The sequence below is a fragment of the Garra rufa genome, chromosome 16, assembly GCF_049309525.1.
Source record: "Garra rufa chromosome 16, GarRuf1.0, whole genome shotgun sequence".
Taxonomy (NCBI): Eukaryota; Metazoa; Chordata; class Actinopteri; order Cypriniformes; family Cyprinidae; genus Garra; species Garra rufa.
Window position 1 is genome coordinate 5,289,586 of NC_133376.1, and position 17,348 is coordinate 5,306,933.

Genomic DNA, 17,348 nt, shown 5'->3' on the forward strand with positions numbered 1-17,348 from the left:
AGCATTCTTGTAAATTAGTAATTATTTTTGCCAACAGAGGGGGCTGCGAGCTACACTCTGCACTACTTTGTAATGCGCCGCTACGTTAACAGTGAAGAGCACTTATCAAAGGAAACACCGTTATAGGTTTTTTACATACTAATCGCGTTAAATTAAAGAAATACTGTGTGTATGTGCTATATAACAGGAAATGAACAATGTGCGGTATAGTATTGCACACTATTTTAAACCTTCTCGAATGTTCCGACATCATACGTGAGTTGAAAGTACAAAAACAACCAACTAAACAATATACTTTGAATTATTACATTTGCAGAAAGCCTTAAATGGTAAATTATACACCTAATTTGCCAACTTGGCTTAGTAAAGTTCCATTTACAAAAGCACAAACATAAAATAACATTTGAAAAGTTAAAAGTTGTGATTAGGCTACTGTAAATACACAGTAACTTACAGGGCCGGAGTGGGACTCCTTTTCAGCCCTGGAGTTTCAAGCCTTAGACCGGCCCACTTTAGTTCACGACTGACTATATTAAAATGACGTCATTTCCAATTCAGTGGAAATACAGTAGCCTAAGTGTTGCTTCACAGTGAAGATTTATTTGAACAGTTAACACAATGTAATGTTTAACAGTATCAGTATCTTTTTCTGTTAGAATTAGTGCTCATAAATATCCAAACCTTGAAATTAAAAAATATCAAATAAATACAAATATATATTAAGCTATATGTATAAAATAAAGATTAAAATAAAATGTATTAAACTTTCTAATTACACTATCATGTCTTTTTTTTAAGTAAACAGCTGCTTTATAAGTTCAAATATTTTTCATAAATGAGAACATTAAAAGGTAAATCTCCAACACTATTCTTTTAAACATCACAATGTCCTTTTCTGCAATATCTGAATATATATTCTGTGCAAAATTGTTCACAGATATCCAGCCCTTAAACACAAATAAAGAATAGAGCAAGTATTTGCAGACATCGTTGTTTTGCACTGCTCCTAACTAGCTTGACGTTAACCAGGGGCGGACTGGGACAAAATTTCAGGCCGGGAAATCTCACACTTATCCAGGCCATCCTACACCAAAATTTGAAACCCTGGACAACAATATTTTTCATCATCACATAAAGAAAAGTTGAAATCAACTGGGTAAAATAATTAAATGCTATCTCTTGAACTTCCAATTTGCCTTTTAATCTCTTTTAATATCTCTGTCTCTCATGTGTGTTTACTTTTTTAACTAATTTTCTTGTATCTGTCACTTTTTTCATAAACACATCTCCACCTTTACAACCAGCTATACAGTACAGATCTAAGGTTGGTCTTTTTTAAAGAAGACAATCAGCAGATTATTGCAGAAATACTGAGACCTTTTTAAAGACATGTTTTTGTCAAGATTGTAAAAAGTTGTGATTTTGTAAAATGACACTTGACATTGCTGCTAAGGGGGAGGAGACAGCCACCAGGATGGTTCTTGAGCTTCTAAGCTTTCAAAATTATATATAATTTATGATTAGTACTAAAACATTTGATTGAGAAAAGGGCAACAGAAAAAAGAGGGCCACTACATTAGGACCATGTGTTATTGTCGTAATGTTAAAATTAAAACAACAACAATTAGCTACATCTTGAATATATCTTTATTAAAAAATCTTAAAACTAAACATGTTTTGCATTATAATGGGTCATGTTTGGCCCTAAGGAAAATTAACCATGATATTATTGAGCCTATGGTAAACATAGTAACCATGGTTTTTTTTTGTTTTGTTTTTTTAGGATTGATTCCCATTAGTATAATCAGAATTTTATACCATGGTGAAACTATAGTGTAGCAAAACCATTGTATATTCTATAATTATTGTATAACTATAGTAAACATGTTTTGTAAAATCACAGTTAATTTTGTATAAGGGTAGCTCCCTAAACCTGTTTTAAAACGATATTTTTATAGATTAACATTTGTTAGCTGTTCAATACTTAAGTAAACAAAGACAAAACTACAATAGTCTGTTTACAGATGAAACTGACCTGCACTTTAGGTCCTAAACAGGACAGATTTGTCTCTCTGCTCCACCTGGGCACTTCTACTTCAGTCTCGCGTCGTTTTGGCGGACGGCGGACGCGCGGATGCGCGGAGCGCGCGCGAGACAAAACGCGTGCCAGTCAAGACTAACCGATTTATAATTTATTAGAGTTTTATTATTGAATGGCTAATTCCGAAATAACCACTTTAGTACATTAGGCCGGCAACAAAAACAATAACAACAACAATATTAAATAATAATAATAAAAATTGGAGGGTAGCGGGCCAAAAAATTCTCCCGATGGACAGTCCGCCCATGGCGACTGCTGTGAGTGCAGGCAGCTAGGGACACCGGCCCTCGCGGCCAAAAAAACGGACCGGCCCACCGGGAATTCTCCCGGTCCTCCCGATTAGCCAATCCGGGCCTGGTAACTTATCTTTAACTAGTGAAAATGGTTATAATAAATACACTGAAAATGTTAAAATATTTAATAACTAATAATTATGACCTTATCCAGTTGATTGATTACATTTATAATTGTAAACATTTTTTTGTATTGCAAGTTTTCTAAAATGTTAGGTTTAAATATGCAAATGAGACATTATTTAATTAAATATGCACTAATTTGCAAACGTTTCTAGCACAAAATCTAAAAACTGAATGAAGTCAATTTCAAAATTCTTGATTCTTGATTTTTTTTGACATATTAGAGTCAAATGTTTTTACAGAGGGGATTTTGGGTATCTCATTTTGTCACTCTGTAATTCAGAAAATACAGACAGAAAACAATATGTTTTTTTACAATTGTTTGGGGAATAAAATGTTGTATACAATCAAGCAGATTATATATAAACAAATTCCTCTGTAAAAACCTTCAGGATATAGACAGGAATGAAAATGTAAGTTTGGTGTGTGTAAGTGCTGCTGAAGTGGAGATTTATGGCTCAGTGTAGGAGAAAAAACTCATTTTGAGAAAACAGCCTTTAAAAATATGTATTGCAATTGAAATCTATTGACACATATAGATAAAGTGCCAAAAAAGAAACACTTAACAGTGTCTTTTTGATGTTTTTTTAACACACACACACACACACACACACACACAAAAATATATATGAAAAAGCAAAAAGCCCAAAATCTCAAACTTGACAGGTGCATGAAAAAACAGTGTTTTTGCCCGCAGTGTCTCCACTTAAATACCGTTTTCTTATTATTTTTCTTTTCTTGTAAATCATAATATTGTATAACGTTTCTATCAGTTTTCTATGTAGAATGCTTACAATTTACTATTTTAATAAAATGATTTTTGGTCAGGTGTATTTAAACCAGTTAGGGTCAGTTTGATAATTATTAATTACAAAACAACTAAGGCACCCACTACAAATAAACAACAAAACATAAATGTATACTCCCCCCTTTTAATTAATAGAAAATAACAAGTGAGATTTCAGCTATGTTGCGACAAATAAATGACCCTAATTTCAATTTCATAAATCTACTTAAATAAACTTAAATATCATCTACTGTATATTTCTTTTGGCAGTCATCAGTCATTTTAGACTAAAAAGTTTGAATTTGTAAATGTTTACTTCATCAGGATGGTATATGCACTAAAAAAATAGTCACTGAATTTACTATTTTTTTTAAAGGTAAGTGGTTGGGTTTACATGTTTTATGGGGACATTCCATAGGCGTAATGGTTTTTATACTGTACAAACCGTACTTTCTATCGCCCTACACCTACCCTACACCTAAACCTAGCCCTCACAGGAGATTGTGCACACTTTTACTTCATCAAAAAAACTCATTGTGCATGATTTATAAGCCTGTTTCCTCATGGGGACCTGAGAAATGTCCCCACAAGGTCAAAATCTACTGGTATTCCTATCCTTGTGGGGACATTTGGTCCCCATAACGTGATGAATACCAGGTACACACACACACACACACACACACACACACACACACACACACACACACACACACACACACACGCAGGTTTATGTTTTATGGGGAATCTCCATAATAGTTTTTATACTATATACTGCAAGGTCAAATACTACTGGCATTACTATAATTGTGGGGACATTATCCAATTATTTATTTTAGTATAGACCATAGACAATAAATATTTTTTGCATAAATGATAAGTTTTAAATTCCTAATATGGATATTTACCTTTAAAATTCAAACTTTTAATTTTAAATAATACATAAAAGAGAGAAAAACGTAGTATAAAGGTGTAATGTATTTACTTTTCCCAAAAGGACATCATTCTTTATTTATTTTAGTATAGATCATAGACAATAAATATTTTTTTGCATAAAATGATAAGTCCTAAATTCCTAATTTGGATATTAAGCTTTAAAAGTCGAACTTTTAATTTGAAAACAAAACATAAAAGAGAGAAAAATGTGTTTATGTGTTTGCTTGGTTCGTAAAATTATTATGCAATTTGACATTTGTTTCAGTACATTGTGTCTTTAGATAATTTCTTCATCTCCATTCTGGAAAAATACCTTCTGCCCAGTAGAGGGCAGAAATTGATTGGATTTGTCCCAAGCCTAACAAAAAAATAAATAAAATAGTTTTAATCAAATAAGTCGTTCAGCTGCACAACAAATATATGCTTTGTTTTGATGGAAAAAAACACACACAACTTATATTTCTAGAGATTACACTTAATTTCTACAGTACACACCAGCAAACCCATTTGCACAAAGGAATTGTTCATTTCTGTTTTAAGAACAAATGTAGTCATTTAGTGTACAATTTTCTCTCCTGAAGAAATTGCTTTTTTAAAGAGCCATATTTCCAAAAACCACCCAATCACCCAAAAACCACCAGGCAAGACAAATGAATGTGATTAACACACTGAGAACCATTGTCTGGAGTCTGTTTTGCTCATCTGTGTGCAGATCTTCATCTTATGGCTTATTGAATGTAGAACAAATGGCCTGTGCCACAGCTCATTATATTCTCTAAGGTTTCTTTCTCTTCCGCTCCTTGTGCGACGCACAGAATAAAAAAGTGATTACAGCATGAAAAACAGACTAGAGATGAATAATGCGGCAATGTGTGGATATATTGTTTTGCTTTCATAATTTATAACTTCAGCCAAATGTTGGTGTGAAGCAGATCGTTCCGAATCTTTTTTGTTATATGTTGTGTTGCCATGGATTTTTCTTCCAGATTTTTAGGTTTGATAAGGCACGAAACATAAAAACAATATGCAGATGTGTAGTTTTATTTTCCTTTAAAAAAATCTGACTTGCTCCCTCCACTGCTTTTTAGTTTTCTCATGCATCCTACTTTTATTTTTATTTATTCCAAGTATTTTATTTAATATTCAATGAGATTTTTTTTATTTCATCTCACTACCACCACAGCATAGATATTAAATATGACAATAAAGTATACAAGAACATGATTCCATAGATTCTTTGCATACAAAGTACATTATAACCTTCACACTCCACACAGTATAAATACAATCAGTAGCATAAAGCAATTAATTTACTTGTATCGAAGCATTAGACCTATGCAAATGTACACATGCATGACATTTTCATCTTTGACAAAGTCACACAATTTACTTGAATATTTAAACTCACAACCAAACTGTTAATATAACTAATAACAAAGACATTCAGACATTCATTAGTTTAATGTTGGAGTGTTTCTTTTAAAAAAAACATAGTACGTTGTAACATTGTAGTCTTGCCATTTATGCAGTTTACAGTATGTATGCATACTTTGAAAATTTCCTGTTATACAGTAACACACAGAACTACATCTGCTAAAATGTGCAAAATACAACAGAGCACAGTATGTGGATACTGTATCCCACAATGCAATGTATAAACACAAATTTAACCATGATCAAAGTTGGCCTGGTTCGTTTTGGCACCAGATTTCTACAAAGTGATGGCAATTTAACATTTGCTGTGTACTGTGATGACATAAAAACCAACATATATTTCACCAACAAATCACTAATAATTCACCAGTGCAAGATTCTCTTTTCATGCTCTTAACGCATGGAATGGACTTCATGTAACAGCTCAAAATAGTCACTAGTGAAGGATATGGGATTGTGTGTGCACCATCTGCCAATCAGAGTTCAGAGTATTGAGACCATTTATGGCCCCACACTGTAAAAAAAAATTCCCCAGTTTACTTAAAAATTTAAGTTTAGCAGCTGCCTTAAAATTTTAAGTTAAATTAACCTAAAACTACAAGTTATTTCAACTCACGACAATAAAATTAGTTAAAATGACTTGTACTTTTAAGTTGATTTAACTTAAAATTAAGGCAGCTGCTAAACTTAAGTTTATAAGTTGAAACTGGGGAATTTTTTTTACAGTGCAGTGTAATTAGACACAAGATATTTATGGCTCAGGTGATTGACTCTAAAGTTGGCCCCATGAGCAAAGATGGCAGATTTTAAATCATATACTTCCAGTTGGTCCTGCGCCAGCCCCGCAAATGCCGTAAAGATGAATGGTAATGCTAACGAATAGCTTTCTCCAAATCCTAATAGTAATATGGAGTGATCAATCACATGCCATTTACAGCTTAGCTGATTAGCTCTAAAATGTTTCCAGAGCTGAAAGCCTATCAGCAGCATCCAGGTTGTCTCCTGACATTATCAATAAGAGTTTTGCACAAGCTTGATCACCATAAGTGGATACCACTTGTGGAATTAAACTTGAACAAAATGAGGTCATGAGACAATAATGTAGCCTACTTCTGTGGGAAATTATCATTGCTGCATAGTGCAAAATGACGAGTTTGAACTTCCAAAATGCAGATTAAAAGCAGCTTCAAACGGCTCTAAACAATCTCAGCTGAGGAAGAAGTGTCACATCTAGTGAAACAATCCAAAAAAAATGTAAGTGTAAAACCTCAAATGCTTGTCTAACTCTGTGTATTCCGGTTAATGAATGAAAGTTAGGGTGTGTCGAAAAAACTCCAGTTTCAAAGGACTCTAAACGATCCCAGCCAAGGAAGAAGGGTCTTATCTAGCGAAATGATCCGTTATTTTCTAAAAAATTTACAATTTATATTAGTGGTGGGCATAGATTAATTTTTTTAATCTAGATTAATCTAGATTAAATCTTGGAATTAATCTAGATTAATCTAGATTAAAAGGCTAATTTGAATTCTGCTGAAGGCATTCAGAATATGTGTGCTACCCAAATAATGACTAAAAGTAAGTCTTTGAGAATGGGTTTCTCAAGCCAGGTGGCGCATTAGACCAGGGGCTCATCTCCTGTTTCCAAACTACATCACAAACTGCTCGATAAAGCTGTTCTATGATAATTTGTTGATGAACTTTACATGTTACACCGTACTTTTATTTTGACAGGTTGCCGTGAAGTTTCTGCGTATACAGTATGATATGATGCGAGTTTTCTCAAATGAAACGGTAAAAGTGACACTCACAGCAGTTTTGGAGATTGAGTTTATCTGTTTATGTGAGATGCAAATGCCAAAAATTACCGGGAGCGTCACGTGTGTTTCAGTATGCGTGTAGTAAAAGCTCGTCTCCATCATTCATACATACAGCTAGGCAAACGGAACATACCGGATTCATATTAAAACGGTCTTTTTGCATTTCAGTTTTCACAGACACTAGTCCATATCGCGATTTGAATTAAGTGACAGACAATATTTGATTTATGAATCCAAAAAACGACGAATTTACGTGGCATTTCGTTATAGTAGATTCGGTTTTTATGAATGGAGGACGACGCGATCCCGTCTGTGTTTTGGCAGAGGAGACGTAAACGCGCGACCATATTCTACAGTCTTTGGTATACATCCGCGTTAAACTATCAAGGTGAAAGTCATCATAGCTTGTGTAGTTTAGACCCAGCTCCCAACCCAAATTTGAGAATAGATTAACGGCGATATTTTTTTTATCGCCCGATAAGAGTCTCACGTTAACGCAGCACGTTAACGCCGATAACGGCACACCTCTAATTTATATACTTTTTAACTTCAAATGCTCGTCCCGTCTAGCTCTGCGTGAACTCTGTGTATTCCGGTGCAATACAGTTAGGGTATGTCAAAAAAACTCCCATCTCATTTTCAACTCCAGCTTCAAAAATATCCGACATCACTTTTTTTTAAAGGGCGTTTGACCTTCTATACATGTTCACTTTGTAAACACTGGGTCGGTACTCCTGCAGTGATGTACAGTAACGATTTTGAAGTTGGAGGAGAAAATGAGATGGGAGTTTTTTGACATACCCTAACTGTATTGCACCGGAATACACAGAGTTCACGCAGAGCTAGACGGGACGAGCATTTGAAGTTAAAAAGTATATAAATTGTAAATTTTTTAGAAAATAACGGATCATTTCGCTAGATAAGACCCTTCTTCCTTGGCTGGGATCGTTTAGAGTCCTTTGAAACCGGAGTTGGAAGTTTAAACTCCCGGACACCATAGAAGTCCAATATACGGAGAAAAATCCTCAAATGTTTTCCTCAAAAAACATAATTTATAATTTACGACTGAAGAAAGAAAGACATGAACACCTTGTATAACAAGGGGGAGAACAGCTCCTTTAAGGAAAATTCACTACTTCCATAGTATAATATTGCAGAAAAAAAAAAAACAGTTTTTACTAAACATTTTTGGAGCAACACAGTTTAAAATAAATAATAAAAGTGGTTTGTTTAAAAATCATATGAGCCGTTTTCTGAATTAACATGGGGCAAAAGACACCCAGCATTGATACAAATACTTTATCTGAAGTGATTTATTTTATATTTAACAAGTTGTTTAAAATATGACTTCAACTAAATTTGTACTATTTTCTGTTTGTGTTTATCAATAACATTTACTTTCGTTCAATAAATATGCTGACAGTTTAATATGCAAATTTGAAAAATATTTAAAAAGGGAAATATTCTTAAAGGAGCTCCTTATAATGATTTAATATGGCTTTTCAGCGGTAACAATAAATATTATATTTGATTATATCATGGTTTCATTATAAACATGGTGATTATCCAACCATGTGAACGAAGTGAAAAGTCAGCCATCTGTTTATTATCTTATTGTATCACTATGCACCTTTAGCTTCATTGTACCTTAACATATACAGTATACTGTGCTTTCAGCAGGCTCCTCCAGACGAAAGGAAGACTCTATCTTCATGATTAGACAGCAGTTGCAGGCTGACCGTCATTGTAGCCGTTCACAATCATCCCTCTCAGAGATCGAGTCCTGAAGGACCCATCAGGGAAGATGGTGTCTGGTTTGTGTTCACAGCGGAAGAACATGAGAAAGCCATTCCTGTAATTCTGGTTCATCCAGCCGTAGAGCAATGGGTTGACAAAAGTCGAGCACATCGCCACGATGTGAAACAAGGTGTAAATGAGTTTGTATTCTTTGAACTTGAGAATCAAGTCGAGATCGCTAGCCAGCTGAAACATGTGGAAGGGAAGCCAGCAAACCGCAAAGACCATGACCACCAGCGCCAGCATCTTGGTGGTCTTCTTCCGACGGCCGATGCCATCGCTGCGGTTGGAGGGGCTGACGTGGTTCTTCAGTTTGATCCAGATGCACACGTAAGCGTAGCTGACGATCGCCAAAGGGACCACATACTGCAAGAGAAGCATTGATAAACTGTAGATGACGGCATCCCGATTGGTTCCGTTGGGCCATTTCTCAGAGCAAACCGCAATCCGCAAGTCAATGTATGGGATCTCCTCATGCCGATACTCTCGAAAAATAGCCAGCGGGCCAGCCAGTACGGCAGCGAACGCCCAGGTCAGGCCGATGATGATGAAGCTGGTGCACCTATTGAGGCGCTGACCAAGATGGAAGACGATACACCTGTAGCGCTCTAGAGCGATGACTGTTAGTGTGAGAATGGACACGTGGACGCTGAGAGCTTGAGCGTAAGGCACCATATGACACATCACCGCTCCAAATTTCCATTCGTCCAGCAATGTGTAAACGAGCGTGAAAGGCAAACACATCGTGTCCACCATCAGGTCAGCCAAGGCCAGGTTCGCAATGAAGTAGTTGGTGACGGTGCGCATGTTTCTGTACAGAATGATCATGTAGATGACCAGGGTGTTACCCACAAGTCCTAGCAGGATTATGAGTGAGTATGCTAAGATGAGAGATATTTGGACACTCAGGTGCTTGGTGATGTCATCCACAAAAGCTGGTTTGTAAGGGTTCACGCTGTCGTTTCCCAGGCTGGTCTCTTGATTTCCATCATAGGCCGCGTCCTCCGTTCCATTGGCTAGATCTGATTGGCCCATATTAACCAAGGACAAACAACATGAACCTGTCAAACAGATGAGAGCATTTTTGCTTCTTGCAGTACAAACGGTAGCTACCAACATGACAATTATAATTTATTCAAAAGATGCATGTCATACATTCAATGATTTGATTTTCGTAATAAAATTACAACGCCACAAGGAAATACATTCAATTTGGCTGAGGCCATGTGGAAATAGTAATTTCCATGCACCAGGTGTAAATAGTGCGAGATGCTATTTGGAAATTAGTGTCCTAAATAAGATATTTCACATAAAAGATGTTTATAGTACACAAGAGAAAATAATAGTTGACTTTATAAAAATTACCCTGTTCAAAAGTTTACATCCCCTTTATTCTGAATACTGTGTTGTTACCTGAATGATCCACATCTGTTTTTTTTTTTTTTTTTGTTTAGTGATAGTTGTTCATGAGTCCCTTCTTTGTCCTGAACAGTTAAACTATCTGCTGTTCTTCAGAAAATACTTCAGGTCTCACAAATGCTTTGGTTTTACAGCATTTTTGTGTATTTGAACTCTTTCCAACAGTGACTGTATGATTTTGAGATTTTGAGAAGGTTCAAACACTCACTGATGCTCCAAAAAGAAAAACCATGCGTTAAGAGTTGGAGGGTGAATTTTTTTTAAATTTGAAGATCAGGGTAAATTTAACGTATTTTGTCTACTGGGAAACATGTAACTATCTTCTGAAGCCTCTGAAGGGCAGTACTAAATAAAATAATATATTTAGGCAAAATAAGAAAAATCTACATATCTCCATTCTGTTCAAAAGTTTTCACCCCCTGGCTCTTAATGGATGATTTTTCCTTCTGAGCATCAGTGAGTGTTTGAACCTTCTGTAATAGTTGCATATGAGTCTCTCAGTTGTCCTCAGTGTGAAAAGATGCATCTCAAAATCATAAAGTCATTGTTGGAAAGGGGTCAAATACACAAAAACGCTGGAAAACCAAAGTATTTGTTGGACCTGAAGGATTTTTCTGAAGAACAGCAGGCAGTTTAACTGTTCAGGTCAAACAGACTCATAAACAACTATCACGAAACAAAACAAAACAAACAAAAAAAAAAACACAGCTGTGGATCATTCAGGTAACAACACAGTATTAATAATCAAGGGTGTGTAAACTTTTGAAAGGGGTAATTTTTATAAATTCAACTATTTTTTTTCTTTCTTATGGACTATATGTAAACATATTTTATGTGAAATATTTTATTCAGGTCAGTACTAAATAAACACTAACATGCATTTTGTATGATCTCTCTTATTTTGCTAAAATAATTAACATTTTGCAGATTCTGAAAGGGGGATGTAAACTTTTGACCTCAACTGTAGTTTACATAGACATTCCAATAAAATGTACCTATAGATTTATAATAGCCATACTAAAGCAACCTGTGTGAAGTTTTTTTTTTTTTTTGTCAAAACATGAATAGGATATGTTTTTTGTACCATTATATTTTAGATCAGTATGTTTTGGTATGTATATCCAAGCTGTTATTCTACTCATTTGATGGGAAAGAAAACCTAATTTGAGAATGTGTAATGAAAAAAAACACACCCAAAAATAACAAAAACACCGGTTCTTCTTAACATGTTCAGCGGTTCACATTTCATTGCACATGTTCAATTATAAATGTACGCTAGAGATCTCATTCTCAGCATGGAATCTTTTTAGATGACATCTGAATGATGTCTTCTTTTCTTTTTGTATGCTCAGTTGGAGTAGAAGTGAGCGATGCATATGCTCTGGATTAGACACGCACACCTGATGAAATATGTAGCAGCGTACGCTTCTACTGATATAGCATTACAGCACTGCAAGGCATATAACTGAGAGCTAGATAATGGCATCATTAGATTGAAAAATGGAATTGTATTCGTATTTTCAGCTGAGATGCACAAATTTTACACCCTTTACACAAACACAGCCATCTTTTTTTATTCTTTTAATCATGTTCAATTAAAGCTATTATTGAAAAATGACTAATATTCATTTAATGCTTGACTATCATGTGATTTTGCTACCAGAATATTGAACCATATTTAATTACAAAAAGGTTAACGAGGCCCTTTCCTGCTCATAAGAGATGGATAGAGCTTCATTAAAATCCAGTTTACAGGCTGCTCTAAGCAAGACAATGCACAGCTTTTTTTCTAAGAACGATTTGAGCTCATGAGCACATTTGGAAGTGACTATATTGTCATTTAAGCCGATTATATGACACAAACTGTATGGACAGCTTTTTGCTCAAGGGAAAAGGAAAATTGCCAATAAAGACTTTGGCATCTTAGGTCATTTAGAGATTGAGAACGAAAACACTGCTCTAATGTGGTCTTCTCTCCACCAGAGATGACACCGTTTTTCCTGGACACTCAATCTTTTAGGGTGCATTGTATTAAAAAAAGCAAACTAGGTTGTAACACTGTTTTAGCTGATGGGTATATTTCTATTGTTCCTTACAAAAAGTATTGCCTCCATTTTTTACTGAGCTATCTACAAGCAGCTAAGAGCTTTGAAGGTGTGAACAGAAGGTTTTTGGCCATAAACATAAATGTCTTCTGCTTGGCTTTATAACATAACCAATTTGGTACCAGATTTGAACTCAAAAAGGCATTTACAAAAAACTACACTCTTAAAAATAAAGGTGCAATGCCATAAAATAACCATTTTTTGGTTCCACAAAGAACCATTCAGTCAAAGGTTCTTTAAAGAACCATCACCTTTTTACCTTTTTATAATCTGAAGAACCTACTTTTGACACAAAGAACCATTTGTGAAACAGAAAGGTTCTTCAGATGTTAAAGGTTCTTTACCATATAGACAAAAAAGGTTCTTCTGTGGCATCGTGAAGCACCTTTATTTTTAAGAGTGTAAGGTGAGACTTCATCCATCTTAAATTGATCAAATCTTGAAAAGTGAGTGTTTCATATACCTGAAATATAGCCTAAACAGTTGTTTATCTATTGATTAATATTACGAAGCATGCGCTGTGAACATAATAATAAGAACACAAGGTCAATTTTGATCTAATGTTGACTGTAAGTGTCAAAAGAGGACATTGGTAATTTACAGTAGGATGTGCTTTAGCATTTCTGTTCACGCCCAGCAGATTCTTTTGAGTTTGTCCTCCAGAGACACATGCAAGATGCTATTCATCAAAAGGTCATATCCCTTAAGACACATGCCCTTTCCTTTCAATGTTCATGCATTTGGACAAGTCATCGACTTTGTGTGGAATATGACATTCCATTACTTCTTTCTAATAGATCAAGACTAGAAATAGGAATGTTGTTATGTCTCTGCATATTGACTCTTTCCAGAAGGCATTCTGTGTTTCATATTATACAACGAGTTACGTTAATGACTTTCAAGCTGGAAAACTGCATTCTGAGATAAAAACCAATGGAAAAACACTTCAGCTTAGAATTGCCACTGCTTTTTTCTTTTGTTCACAGCTCTCTTACTGCCTGCATAGATGTGTATGTGTAAAGAGGAATCAACACAAATAAAAGGCTACAGGGTCTGTTGATTGTCTCCCTAAAACGTCCCCCATGATTCAGCTTTACTGTCATTATGATGTTCTGCTGGGGATGCTCCTCCTCCACATCAAGGGCTCTTGGAAGCCCCATTAATGATGTGCCAACTCATCATGAGGACTGCTCTCAGTGTACCATATACTCATCCTACTGATGTAATCAAATGCTGTATGATTGTAGCTCTGCAACTATATTAAAAAAAACTGTACGTAAGGTAAATCTTACAAATTATACATAACAGTAATCTAACTTAGGAATGATACACTGGGGTTTTGTAAACACATAATAGATAACTCAACAATCTATTGCAAACCAAGGCTTATAATTCAGAATTTTAGAACTGGCTTCTTTTTAGTTCATCAGGTGGAGTTGGAATTGAATTGGCCAGGTCCCACAGGATGTTGAATCGGAATGACAGGAAGAGGAATTTACTGAAGTGTAAGGCGAAGAAATTGAACAATCACACACGGAAATTTCATTAAGGCTTTGGGGCAAAACATAAGTAGCTAATCACTTCATGCATTTTGAGTAATGATGCCTATTCCCTGATATGTCGAAATACATTAGACATCCTGTATTTATCTAAACTGCTGAAGCTCCTGTTGTTAAAACATTATATGTTATATATTTAACATATATGATTTGGTATGTGTTTCATTAAATATGCAAAACGTATCATATTTAATAAATACTGGCGTCAAATGTGAATTTTACTTATACTGTATTCTGAAGGCTATATTTTGATCATCTCGCGGTAAGTCTGGGAAATTAAATGTTTCTTAAAATCCATGCTACGTTATTACAGATAATAAAACATATGGAAACTATATGTAGTATTTACGCAGGTTGCATTTCATGCCTCGATATTAATATCATCATTTTAGTTGAATTGTCTCACCTTGAAAGTGTAATGTATTAGTAAAAAATACACTTAAAGCTGTTCTGTTCTTTGAATGTCAATGCATTTTAAATCTTAAAAGCAAATTCGAATTAATCTGATATGCACAACCTTGATACAGACACCTGCCACGTGTAAAATTTAATTAAAAAATTCACATTTCTCCATTCTATCGATTATAGAAAACTCAAAAACAGCGAATAATCCACTCACCTCATATGTCAGATATCACCCCAATGAACTGGATGATAACGCAGCACGCACTGTAAAGTTCGAGCATCCCCGCTGCAAGCGAGAGCTTCACGCTATTGTCCTTTCAGGATCAGCTTCAACCTCGGAAACAACACTGAAGCGCAGCGTACTAAATGAATATCCATGGGGGGGAAAGAAAAGAAATGCACTTTTCTTTTTTAAAGCAAACCACCAGCTAGATCAGATGAACTTTAGGTGCATGAGTGCTTCTGCATGAATGCATGCAGGCTGTGGGAGGAACTGCTCTAGTGGAGGGATCTGTCTATGCAATGTGACGCTCTTCTATACACTAATCAAATCAAATGACATATATGATTGTGATGTGTCAAATATGATGCTTTGAGACCTGTGGTACATTGTTTGACAGCTGAATTGGGATGACATGCATAGCTTTTTTTCAGAAATGAATGTCACCCAGTGAGCTAATTATGCCCTCCTGGCACTTTTAGGGAGACAAAGTGTTATATCAGTCTGACTTGTGAATAACTGAAACTGTCAGCATATATTGCAGTAAGCAATGGCTGTGATTTCCAGAATATTTCTGTGGAGATTCATGTGTAAATCATGTGTTTCATACTGGCTTTAGTTTTGTGGGTGGGTGAGTCAGGTGCTTGTTTCTGCAGGGGTTCTGACCTGCTTACAGAGATCTTATTCACACCTGAGATACTGCTAAAAAACATGCACCCAGATGTGTTACAGCTGTTACAGTGATGTGCATTTACTGATGTGAAATGACATTGTTTTAATAGCACAAGGAGAATGTTCATTTTTCTCTTTTCAAACCTGCACCTGCTTTCTTAAATGCTGCTTCTTTTTTTGTTAAACATCTTCAATTTATTCTAAGGCATTCATATATGAGAAAAAAGTCTAATTGTGACAATTTTTTACTTTATTAAGAACAAAATCATGGTAAATACACTTATTTTTGAGTCACATATCTTTCTAAAAAATGAAAAGAAAAAAAGATAGAAAGAACAAGAAAGATAGAAAAAGATAAAAAAGGACAAACATTTATGACCTGACATTTATGAAAAATACTTTAGTCCTGAGAACAAAGTTTTCAAAAAAAAGAAAAAAAAAAGAAAAAAGTCTTAAAAAAGGAAGAAAAACGTATTCAGTGTGCTTTTATGTTCTTATTTATCTATCAGCTATTACACAAATATGGCAATATTGAAATGATAAATTAAGGACAGAAGTCTAGTTTTGTCATGATCGGGGCTGTGGGTCTTCCCTCAGCCTCTCGAGGTCGCTGTTCCCCTTGCACTGCACTCCCCTGATTGTTCACGTCTGTATTGTAATTAGCACTGATTCTACTCACAGCTGTTCACTATCTGGTCTATAAGAACTCTCACTTCTCACTCCTGCTTCAGGTCTGCATTGTCTTTTGTCTTGCATGTACTTTTGTGTTCCTGACCTTGGCCTTAGATCTTGTTTCATGTTTTGTTCAGTTTATGTTTCAGTTTATGTTTAGTTTGCCGTGTTGGCCTTTTTGTTGGTTTTGTTATTATTCTCATTAAATATTATCTTCCCCTGCATTTGGACCCAGATCTTCTCCCTTATTCAACGTGACAAGTTTAGGGTTTAAAAAGATAGATATTTGAAACCAAAAACAGCTTCGGTGTTGTCACAGGGACAGTTGGAGACGAGCGGATCCATTCGCAGCATTTATTAGATAAGACAAAACAAAACAAACACACAGGGGCAGGCAGAAATCGTAGTCAAAACACAGGCAGAAAGGTCGGGGCTGGCAGCGAGAATCAAATACGGGAGGGAGTTCAGGAATCAAACACGGGAAAACAAACACGGGAAGAAACGCTCAGAAATGCAGCCGGGGCAATACAAGACTTCGCGAAGAAGCTGAGTGTGAGAGTGGTTTAAATGCAGTCCTAGAAATGAGGTGCAGGTGTGAGCGGTAATCAGTGCAGTGAGAAACAAGGAGCAGGTGAATGCAGTGATTAGTGCAGTAGCTTGTGGGGAATGAAGTCCATGATGTGTAGTGCAAGAGTTTATGATGACAGGATGACTCAATTCGTGACAGAGCCAGAGGGCCAGGTCCATGTGGGGGTAATGGAGCTATGGACTGAGGCGGGACCGGCGGAGGGAGAAGCCATGGTGGAGGAAGGGTTGGCTCCTCCATGGGGCCGACCGACGGAGGTGGAGCCCGAGGTGGAACCGGAGAGTCGATGGTCCTGGGCGACACAGAGGATCCGGAGGGCCAAGGCGGAACCCAAGGCTCTGGCGACCAAGGCGGAGATGGAGGCCCGGAGGTACACGGCGGAGCCGGAGCGACAGAGGACCGAGGCTGTGCCCGCGGGAGGGAGG

General features: G+C 36.0%; 1 protein-coding gene across 1 annotated transcript; it reads right to left on the reverse strand.

The window, feature by feature from the left end:
* Positions 1-9,204: 9,204 nt before the first annotated feature.
* Positions 9,205-10,329, reverse strand: npy7r (neuropeptide Y receptor Y7). Its single transcript, XM_073821173.1, has one exon. The coding sequence runs from the start codon at positions 10,318-10,320 to the stop codon at positions 9,205-9,207; it is 1,116 nt and encodes a 371-aa protein (XP_073677274.1). The 5' UTR covers positions 10,321-10,329.
* Between the last annotated feature and the right edge of the window lie 7,019 nt (positions 10,330-17,348).

What these genes read in the sequence shown, in the direction of transcription:
- npy7r (XM_073821173.1), bottom strand. Translation starts at nt 10,320, where the DNA reads ATGGGCCAATCAGATCTAGCCAATGGAACGGAGGACGCGGCCTATGAT.